This window comes from Vicia villosa, linkage group LG3 (assembly GCF_029867415.1).
Source record: "Vicia villosa cultivar HV-30 ecotype Madison, WI linkage group LG3, Vvil1.0, whole genome shotgun sequence".
NCBI lineage: Eukaryota > Viridiplantae > Streptophyta > Magnoliopsida > Fabales > Fabaceae > Vicia > Vicia villosa.
In genome coordinates, this window is record NC_081182.1 from 31,000,709 (window position 1) to 31,012,294 (window position 11,586).

At 31.1% G+C, this 11,586-nt stretch overlaps 1 protein-coding gene across 1 annotated transcript; it reads left to right on the forward strand.

Moving 5' to 3' along the window:
* Positions 1-2,430: 2,430 nt before the first annotated feature.
* On the forward strand, positions 2,431-4,262 carry LOC131655321 (heat stress transcription factor B-4-like). The gene is made up of 2 exons (XM_058925210.1): positions 2,431-2,793; positions 2,927-4,262. The coding sequence occupies exons 1-2, from the start codon at positions 2,545-2,547 to the stop codon at positions 3,869-3,871; spliced, it is 1,194 nt and encodes a 397-aa protein (XP_058781193.1). The 5' UTR covers positions 2,431-2,544; the 3' UTR covers positions 3,872-4,262.
* The last annotated feature ends 7,324 nt before the right edge of the window (positions 4,263-11,586 follow it).

Here is an 11,586-nt window from a genome sequence, read left to right on the forward strand (position 1 = left end):
TTGTATGGACGTGCATTAGTGTTCTTCACTTATAAAATTAAAGACTAAAAATTTTACGGTAGAACATAAAAATACCAAATCCACTTTACACAAAATAACAAAAATAATAACAAAATATGAGAAAATATATTTTGATAAATTCATTTTCATTTGATATTATTGACTTATTTTTTATATTTGTAGATGTAGTATTTAATATAATTAATTTTATCATTAAAAAAAGTTAGATTAAGGCATTAAGTAATGTAATATTTTTTTTATGTAAATTTAACTTTTAACCATTTATAGACGATGCAATATTTAATTAGAGACACTTGCACCAACAAATCAAAATGTACATTCACATGAAAAAATTTCAAGTATGTTCATCTTGGATTATAGAATATACTTCCCCTACCTAGAAGCTACCTATACAAAAATATATATACATCAACATACATTGAAGTTTGGAACATGCGATTATTCAATGAAAAAAGAAGTAAGAAAAGAAAAAAGGTGAAGCTAGAAATGCAAGAAGAATCAACGGATGGAAGAAATGTCGTCACGAAAAAACAGTGTTTAGTAATATTCATTCCCATCACGTAATTCGATGCTATGCTAGAAACGTGCAATAGGTTAGGGATTCGAAATGAGAGACTATGGTTTGGTTGGTGACAATATAGAACAAAAGGAAAGCTACAAAGTGGAGAAAAAAAGAACGTGAAGCACCTTCTTGTTCGCATTTGACATTTCAACCTTTTTGTTTCTCAAAAAATGAGAAATTATGGATCACTTTTTACGAGAGATGGTGGAACAATAATGAGTAATTAGCAACCGTTAACGAGTGTTTGACTGATTACTACTAATGGAAACAAGGAATGGAATAAAAGATTAAAGTGTGTAGTACTAGAGATTAGTTTTGAGGAAGGAAGGAAGGGTTGAAGGGTCAATTTGTGAGAGAAGAAAAAGACAAGATGTGTTGGTGATTTTAAGTGGGTGTGCGCGGGATGAATGTCAGAATTCAGGAACCTCCTCTCACTCACTATGTATCAGAGAAGAAACACAAACACAAACACACACGTAGAATGAGGGAAGAGAGAGAAGGAGTCACGGGTTTGTCTTGAAAGCCTCTTATTTCACAGTCCTAGACAGACAGACACATATTCCCTCAACTGCCTACTATATTTGATTCTAAGCGACTCACTTGGTAATACCAAAATTAATTATTTCAATATCTATTAGTACCTTTGTCATTTTACTAAGTTATTGATGTTTAGATATGATCACTTGTTTTTAAAAATAAAAATATTATGAAATCTTTGTTACTCCTATTTTATGTTTTTAACGTAATATTAGTTGTTTTATATAAATTCTACTTCTAAATCAATATATATATATATATATATATATATATATATATATATATATATATATATATATTATTATTATTTTATTATATATTTAAATTTAAAATAAAAATAAAAATTAATGGATGATAAATAATTTTGCAAAATTATTACCTATTTTATTTATAATTTTTAATATTTGTGAAAAAAGTTAAAATGATAATTAAGGAATGATAGAATAAATATCTAGATGTAGAGTAATAAGTATGAAGTGATAATATTGCTATGTATCCTCGGTCTCAAGTCTGAATAAAACAAGAGGCTTGTGTTAGGTGTTACAAATTAAGTATGAATCTCTAGAACATTTTTCATATGTATGTAAAAATTGTGAATGTTAAGTCCTTACCCATAAATCACGCATTGTATGGATTGAATACAATATCAAATGAGTAAGGGTCTTTACATTGCTGCTTGAATGGAGTGAAAAATAATTATATAAAAATTTGTGTAAGAAAAATATATGAGATAAAGATGAGTCAAACAATCAGATATAAAAGGAGATTTAAAAACACTAAAATAATTATTAAACAAGATTTAAAAAAAAAAAAAAACTATATAGAAACATGTTATTTAATAAAATATTTTAATATAATTTGATTCATCGTAACATACTTTACTTAATAGGAAAAGACTTCATTCTTATTCTTATTGTATCTCCGATAAATTATGATGTCTATATATGAATATCAATTGTATCATGTTACATTTTTTCTTACAAATTTGTAACCAAGTTAAAATGAGTAAAATTGTTTACTATTTTATTAGTATACGGTTGTATCAAATAAAATATTCCCTGTGTATTTAAAACAAATAAGTGCATCCTTTTTGCTTCCATTATTTACTCAGGAAGTTTGCTATCTCAATGTATAAGACAAGAGAAACTAAAATTTAATGTCCCACCAGACAATATCCTTCCAAGTTTCCAACTTATAAACATAAATTTTCATTTACAAAATACAACCAAAAAGAAAAAAGAAAAAATTCAAAAAGAAAAACAAAATGCATTAGTGCATTACACAGTAACAAAAAAGCTAGTACTATTCATTCTACCCCTCTCTCTTTTAAGTTTTATCCTCCCACCATTCTCATTCGTTCTCATTCTCACTCCAAAACTCTCTCTCTCACACAATCTCACTCTCTCACTCTTTCATCACTGAAAATGGCTCTTCTACTAGACAACTGTGAAGGCATTTTACTCTCTCTAGACTCACACAAATCAGTCCCAGCACCATTCCTCACCAAAACATACCAACTCGTCGACGATCCATCCACAGATCACATAGTTTCTTGGGGAGAAGACGACTCCACCTTCGTCGTTTGGCGTCCACCGGAATTCGCCAGAGACCTCCTCCCAAATTACTTCAAACACAACAACTTCTCCAGCTTCGTCCGCCAACTCAACACTTATGTAACTAACTAACAAACAAACTCATACCAAAATCTCAATTTATTGTATTTCATGTAACTAATTAGTATTCATTTTTCAACTATTGTAATTTGTAACAGATTAACTAACTAACTTTTTTTTCTTCTTTTTTTAGGGTTTTAGAAAGATTGTACCTGATAGATGGGAGTTTGCTAATGAGTATTTCAAGAAAGGAGAGAAGCATTTGCTATGTGAGATTCATAGAAGAAAAACAACGCAGCCGCAACAAACCGGAATCATGAGTCACCACCACCATCAGCACCACCACCAGCACAACATTCCTCCGAGCTTTTTCCCGTTTTCGAACACTAGAGTAAGCATTTCTCCACCTAATGACTACTCCGATGACCAACTCAACAACTGGTCTTGTGATTCTCCGCCATTAACTTCACCGTCATTCATCAACGGAGGACAAACAACGACCACCACAACGTCGACAAACTACAACACTTCTGTTACTGCTCTTTCCGAAGACAATGAAAGACTAAGAAGAAGTAACAACATGTTAATGTCGGAGTTAGCTCACATGAAGAAGCTTTACAATGATATAATCTACTTTGTTCAGAATCATGTTAAGCCTGTTGCTCCGAGTAACTCTTACTCTTCTTCTTATTTACTACCACAAGCTTCTTCAAATCCTTCAAATCTTAATCCTATCAATGGTGGTGGTAATGTTTCAATGATGCAAAGACCAATGAACCAGCTTTTGGGGTATTACAGTAATAACACCAACAATAACTCTACCAACCCTAAACATGTGACTCAGCTTCAACATCAAAATCAATCTCATCATCATGGTGCAAATGTGAATGTGAACTCTCCAACAACCACATCAAGAAGCTCTATAACAATGGTGGAAGGACACAACAGTAATAGCTATAACTGCAGCAAGACAAAGCTTTTTGGAGTATCACTACAGTCCAAGAAAAGAGTGCACCCTGAATGTGGATCTAATAATCCAACTAATTTGGAAACCAACAAGACTCGTTTGGTTTTGGATCAGAAAGATGATTTTGATTTTGATTTGGGTTTGAATCTCATGCCTCCTTCCACTTGTTAACTAATTAGCTAGTTTCTGAAAAGAAAAAAAAAATCAATTAATCCTAAGTTAGCTAGCTTCTTTTTTCTTCTTCTTCTTTTATATTTACTTGTTTGTTTTCATTTTATTTCTATGATTGAAAATTCAAGTTGATCAAGTTTTGAGTCACGGAGGAGCTAAATGATCATATTGATGGAAACATGTGTTTGTGCGTGCGTGTATGCGTGTGTGATTCTGTGTACATATAACTTAGTGCCAATGTTATTATCTTTGTTCACAATAGTTGAGATTTGGTAGTATAGTAGTAGTAAGAACTAAGATTATTAAAGATTCAAATTCAAGCCAAACTTTAAATGTTCAAGTTCAAAACCTCTGTATTTGGTTGAGTTTTTCTCATTTTCATTGGTGCAATATTTATTGCTCCCTACCTTATTGTGTTGGTTTATTTTTCTTCCCTTTCTGTTTGGTTCAAATTCATCATCTCTTTTTGCTGATTTTGATATCTGCATGCTTCAGTTACATTAGTTAATGCTATGCATAAGAGAGAGAAAGAGTTAATGATCATAAAGTGTTTCTTACTACCATTGTGTAAAAAGCTGAGAGCTATTGAGAATGTATGTAACTCACAGCCTGGCTTAAAGTCACATTTCTCAGCCTTTCTAGAATTATAATCATTAATGGTAAAATAATTAGCATTTCAATTCAAATTTCAAAACATTATGATAAGAATAAGATGATTGAATGATAGTAGTATTAACAAAAATCACTAATTATAAATAAGTACTTTTTTAGATGTGTATAGTGTATATATAGTACAATGATTTATATAAAAAGATTGTTATCATTATCATAGTGTTTTTATTCAAGCAAGAGAGTTTGTAAATTATATAAGTCTATTATCTATACTTGCCGTATTTATGAAGTGTCAGTAATGCAGAAACAGACAAATAAAATTAAGAATAAAATATTCAGAAATTTAATAATTTTGATAAAGTTTGATATGAAAAGAACAAAGATATATACATAATTGAATTATTATTCCATGAAAGCGAAATGTAAGAAATGTTTCTTTCAAAGCTTCTTCTATATACTTCTAAGGACCAGAAACATTTGTCTTTCCCTACTTTAAGTATTAACATTTTCACTATACTATTCAGATTCCACTTTCATTTTTTACTTGTGACAAGAACATGGGCACTGTGAAAAAAATAAAAACATTGACCGGTTTGTGAAAAGACCATTTAATATATTATTATAGTATTAATAATTTGACACACATATATTCCTGAGAACTGAGATGTATTAATATTTCAAACAGAGAAACTCTGAAACACATCAGAGAAAGCATGATAGGAAATATCTATATTAAGGTCTATAAAGATAGTGAAATTAATTATTACTACATTTCATAAGAGAGGTGAAAAGTGAAAAAAATGATAAAAGACCAAATTAAAGAGAAATAAAATGTAACTATGTTTAGACATCTTTTAGGTTAAAGGTTGGCACGTGAGAGGTGTTTTGCACGTGTGGAAGGGAATTAAGAGTGGAATGTCAGATAAGGTTAATGGGTGTAAGAAAAGTAAAGTAGTGAAATTGAGTTGAGTTTGAAGATGAAAAAAAAGTGAGTATAGTGAGTGAGTGGTAAAGAAAAAGAAGCTTTCGGTTTTGGACTTTTTAATAATGCATTTGAGATTGAGGTGTTGCTAAATTCTAAACAAGCGTATCGAAACACTCGATAAAGTTTTTGTTTATTTATTTGACTCTAGAAAAAGAGTGAAACTGAAAAAGAACATTTGTGGTTATGGGGGAAAATAAATTTAAAATTTGTTTAACACACGTTGAGGTTTGGTTTGATATGTTGCTTCATAGTGCCATTGGGACCTCATGGTTCATGCTTTTTTTTTAAGTTCATGGCTTGTGCTTTGACACTTTATGCATTTTTTTCACTCATTACCCTTTAATAAAGAGAGAAGAAATAGAAAAATGATGGGAGAGAAAAAAATAAAATTAAGTGTTAAATAAATATTGAAAAATTATGTGTTTAAATATCATTAATTTTGAAGAAAATGTTTATCTATATAATTAATATGTTCATTGTATTTCATTGTATATACATTTTATTGGTATAATGTTAAACTCAAATTTTTTTAATGTTTTGTAATATTATGTTTTATTATTATTATTTAAAATTCACTTTAAATAATAATTTTATATGTTTTTAAATTTTAATTTAAAAATACATAACATAGATGTGAATTATGTTATTTTTGTTAAAAAATGAAAACATGCATATTTCAAGCCTGACAAACCACTAATACGGGCCTAAAAAACGGCCCAAATGCCAAGTTTATCACATTGGCCCAACAATATCATAATTGATTGAGTATGAAAATCTGTTTCACTCCCCCCAAAAGCTGGAAAATAATGGAATATCTTTTTAATTTATATTAGAGAAAATCATATATACACATATAAAATTATTTAACACGGCTAACTAATCACCATCATGTATCTCACCCATCTGTTAATTTGAAGTTATTGATATAACATGATTGAATAATTTATTTTTATTAATTTATAGTGTAAAATTATTTTATATTTCTCAGTGCATATTCATTAAACTCTTTATATTTGAAAATAAGTTGATTTTTGTTTAATTAAACATTTTATGTGTTAAAGAAATATTATATGTTTTTTAGTCGACATTTGAAAATAATAAACCAATTTTGAAACATGTAGAACATTTGGCCATAGCTAAACTCTGGCTAAGTCGACTATGGTCAATTCTTTTTTGTTTTATAAAATTCTTGAATTTTTTATTGATGTTAAAAATATATAATGTACTTTTGTAATGGAGTTTATCTTTTTAATTTGCTAAAAGAGTGAATTTAAAAATTGTGGGATTGAAAGGTGTGCGTGTAAGGTTGAGGATGTGATTCCATCTTTTTAGGAAGAGTCATTGATGGCTGCCATATTTTTTTTACAAGTGGAAAAAAGAAAAAAAAATTAGAAAATAAAGTTCTGCTAGCATCAGCTAGCAGAAGAGTAATGATTCTAACATGAGGCTCCACAAAAAATCGATACACCGCATCATTATCAACTCCATGTTTTGTTAGATAATCGGCACAAACATTTCCTTCTCTAAGTATATGAAATATTGGAACACACCATTTTCTAGAGAGAAACTCTTTAATATTGTGAACAACTGCATCATAGTGATGCAAGCATTAACAAACTCTAAGATAAGCTTGATAGCCGAGTTGGAGTTTGAATAACACATTAGATCTTTTATGCCAAGTTCTCAGGCCATACGCAAAACATGATTTAACATCATCAACTCATCATGAAGGATGTTAAAATCTCCAAAATTATGCGCAAAACTATGAGCCCAAGCACCATCAGCATTTTGAATTAATGCACCAAAATCTGAGACGCCGGGATTACAAGGCCATTACCATCGACATTCAAAACCATATTACTATTTTGTGTGCATTCCTCGTGATTGTTCTCGTTGGATGAGATAGATTAGGCTTGATAAAATATTTAGCTAACAGATTAGCATATTTCAATGAGATAAGTTTCAAAGTATAGTCAGATACCATTTCATTCGCAAGACATTTTGTTCGTAGCGCGCCACATCCACTACTAAGCAAATAAAAATATAGAGCCACCATCGATATCATGTCTAATCCAATCATATTAACTATCCCCTTGGAAGAATGGTTGTTCCAAGAAGCCAATAGATTTCCAAAAGCGAGTAGTAAATTCATTGTCTCTTAGGAAGTGTAGAGTCGTCTTAGCGTCCTGATTGCATTTAGGACAAAGATTCGTCTAAAATATATCAAGTTAACACAACATCGACCTCGTAGGAATGAACTTATGTAAAGTCATCCAAAGGAAGAATTTTATCTTCTCAGGAGCAGGAATATAAAGGTGAGAAAAACACCAGAAGGAGAGTTTAATTGTGTTAACTTTTTCTTTCTTTTCAAAGATCTCTTATCAAATTCTGAACACAAGGTCAAGAATCTGAATCAAATTTAAGTCTTTAGCACCATATTAAAAATTTTAGAAGGAGGGAAGAAAGAAAGAAAGAAAGAAAGAAAGAAAGAAAGACACAAGCAATTATCCTGGTTCCTCCCTTAAATCAGGAGTATTCCAATCCCCTTGTACTTCCAAGGGATTTTTTACTATAATCACTTCTAATTACAATTTGCTGAAGCACACAAGCAAGAGACTTTCAATGCTCAAACCCTTAAGTAAGAAACTTCTAATTCTCAATCACACAAGCAAGGGACTTCAAATTCTCAAGCACACAAGCAAGAGAGTTCTAGATGCTCAAACACACAGGTAAGATATTTCTTAAAATCTAACTATTACATAAAGACTCTAAGACTTAGGAATTTCTATAGTATACAGGTGTTAAGAAATCCTAAGTTAAGCTTGTGTTATTGTTTAGATAGAGTAACAACTCTTTAGTCTATAAGGCACGGTATATTGTAGTTTTCTTCAATTTTTCAGCTCCTTAAATAGAGGAACATAAAAAGAGTCGTTGAAGAAGACTTCATGCACAAGGAGTCTTTTAGAGAAGCATCATCAGAGACGTTAGAAAGCTTCCTGATATGGTTAATTTCGTTGATATGCCATTTGAAATTCCTTTGCTTCAAGAGGAATTAGTTGTTGCATTACTTATGTCTTCTGTAGAATTCTGCTAATTCTTCTCATGATCAGAAGAAGACAAAATATCCTCAGAGTTTATTAGTGACTTGACACAGTATTCTTGATCATTGAGCTTTGACTGACTTTTGAGTCTTCAGAGTCTGGATCTACATAGGTTGACCTTCTTCATAAGTTGACCAATTTAGATTCTAGATCTTCAGAGGTTGAATTTCTTCACACTCTGGTCTTCAAAAGTTGATCTCTTCAGAGAGTGATTTTCAGGTTCTAATCATTCATATTATGGTTCTTTTAGCTTCTCTTTAATGTTCAGTTTTCTGTGCTAGAACTTAGTTTCTATCACAAATTTTAATCCATGATCTTGCACACTTGAACAAACATTAGTATACCCAATTGTCCTTTAAATACTTTGTTATCATCAAAACCTTAGGGATATGGTACAAAGCAATTTTGTTCCAACAATCTCCCCATTTTTTATGATGACCATCACGAGTATTTAAGAATAATGGATGTTGATTTAATTAACCAGTTCACTCAAGGATCTGAGTTTTGTAAGATCCCTGAGTCTGATTGTCCTAAAAGTGAGGTTTGTAAGTTCCCCTAAGTTCTATCCAGGTTATTTAAATTGAACTTTACATCACAATATATATATAACTCATCATAATTTAAACAAAAATTTAATGGTCAAATTCAGAGATTAAATACATATCATCTTACTCCCCTTTTTTCATCAACAAAAATAAGTATAAAAGAGGAAATAAGAAAAGACACTAAAGAGAAAATATCATTAAAAAAATAAGAGAGTTTATGTTCAGATACAAAAAAAAAAATTAAGACATAAAAATAACATAAGGTGCTAAATCCTAAAGCCTAGGGTTTCTTCAGAAGCTCTAGGATGACTTTGATATTAGAACCCATGTTATTCTATCTTTCAACCAAAATTTTCAACTAAGCATTCATCTCTTCTTGGTTAGAAATAATTGAAGCCAGTTTAGCCTACATTCCATTCTCGCAAAGGTTAGTGAAGGCCAAGATTGAAGACCATTTTAGGAAGTTTGTTGAGGTTTTGAAAGAGTTATATATCAACATCCTTTTCACTGAGACGTTAACACAAATTTCGTCTTATGCCAAATTCCTCCCGGGAAATTCTATCAAATAAGAGGAAATTGGAAGATACCAAAACCGTAGTGCTGATGAAATATTGCAACATTGTCGTCCAAAACAAGCTTCCTCCAAAATTAAAAGATGTTGGGAGCTTTTCAGTCACATGTGTTATAGACACGGTGAATTTCAAAAATGTTTTATGTGATTTAGGGGCGAGTGTGATTTTGATGCCTATTTTCGTTTATGAAAAACTAGACCTTGGTTGTATGAAACCCACTAAAATATCTCTATGGCCGACAGATAGATCGGTCAAGTATCTTGTAGGAAATTCAGAAGATGTGTAGATAAGGAGAGGGAAACTAATCATCCCTATATAATTTGTTGTGATGGATATATGGCAAGACACGAAAATCCCAATCCTATTAGAAAGACCCTTCCTCGCCACAACTGGAGCAGTCATAGATGTTAAGTATGAGAAGCTCACGTTAGAAGTATGGGATGAAAATATTGATTTCCTATTGTCCAAACTTATAAAAGCCTTACTTTTAAAAATTCATGATGTTTCAATTTAATATTATTGCTTTTGTCTGTTTAATTTTCATAAAATAAAGAGATCGATCACTTAACATCTGTCAGCTGCATGCAAGCGTGAATATCTTGGTTTTATATTTCCTTTCTCTCACTTATTTTATTTAACATTGATAACAATGTAGGATTTGAGTATGGGGGAGGAAATTTCCCTGTTTTTCTAGTTTAGAACTTTATGTTATTTCTGTTATTCAGTTGTTATTTAGTCATTGCATGTGTTGTTGAGTCATTTATGTGTGTGATTTCTACTTGTATTATCTATTTTCCTACATTTTTAACCTAACTATTTTTATTTGAAAAAGCTTATGATTAGTAGTTCATTAAGGAATTATATTAATTCTAGATGAGGAAAGGCTAAGGTTAAGGACACTGGAATTTTTTTAACAAAATCGGTATTGTCTCAACACCTAAATCCTCCCAAATAGGATATCAATTTAGATATGCCTTGTAACATAGTCTCTAGGTGCTTTTTAAACTAATCTCCGAGTAGTTTATTTGTACAGTCGATCATACTTTTGATTCTCACACAAAGTTTGGTTAGCCAAGAAAAATTTGCAAAAATTAAAAAAGGACGGTAAAAGGCAACTGCGCCTATTAAGATAGGTAACCCTCACCAATTACTTAACCCAATGGTGGTTGGACGCCAACGTCCACAAAAAATTAAATAAATCATGTTTTTTTAAGTTTCTGATCAAAAAATCATTATGCAAGCATGACCAAATAAATAAATAAAATTTCTTTGTTTTTTCCTTATGTGTGCGCGATGATTATCCTTACATTAAATGCCTTAATTTGATTGACCCAAATGAAAGGAGATGAAAATAATATGGTACAGAGAATTAGGTAAAAGGCCATGGTTTGAATTGGTATGTTAGGCGGGAGACTTTAGTCCGCAATTTGTGATTTGTGTTTCTACAATATCCTTGGTGTGTTAACTTGAGTACCTATAGAATTAACCTTTATTCGATCCGAAATTAGGATCACGTATGAATATAAGTGTTATGTTTTTCATGAGCTATTTCCAAATGTATGTTGCTGCATTTTCTTTTTCTTTATGCAAGCTAAGTTTCGTGAGGACAAGCAACAATTCAATTGTGAGGGAGTTTGATAACATGCATTTTCACCATTTTAATTGACTCAATTTTATTCGTTTTAGTGTCTTTTACGTTCCTTTTACTGCAATAAGTTGGCATTTTCATCATATTGCAGATAATAAACGATGATTATTGGTCGCAAAGAGAAACGATGAAGAAAGCAATAAAAACAAAGAAAATGAACCATGACGGGTAGGAAGACTCCCCTCATGCTCCTAACCCTTCAGACCGTCAACAACCAAGCGCAAAAAAGGAAGGATCCAAGTGAAGAGCCCA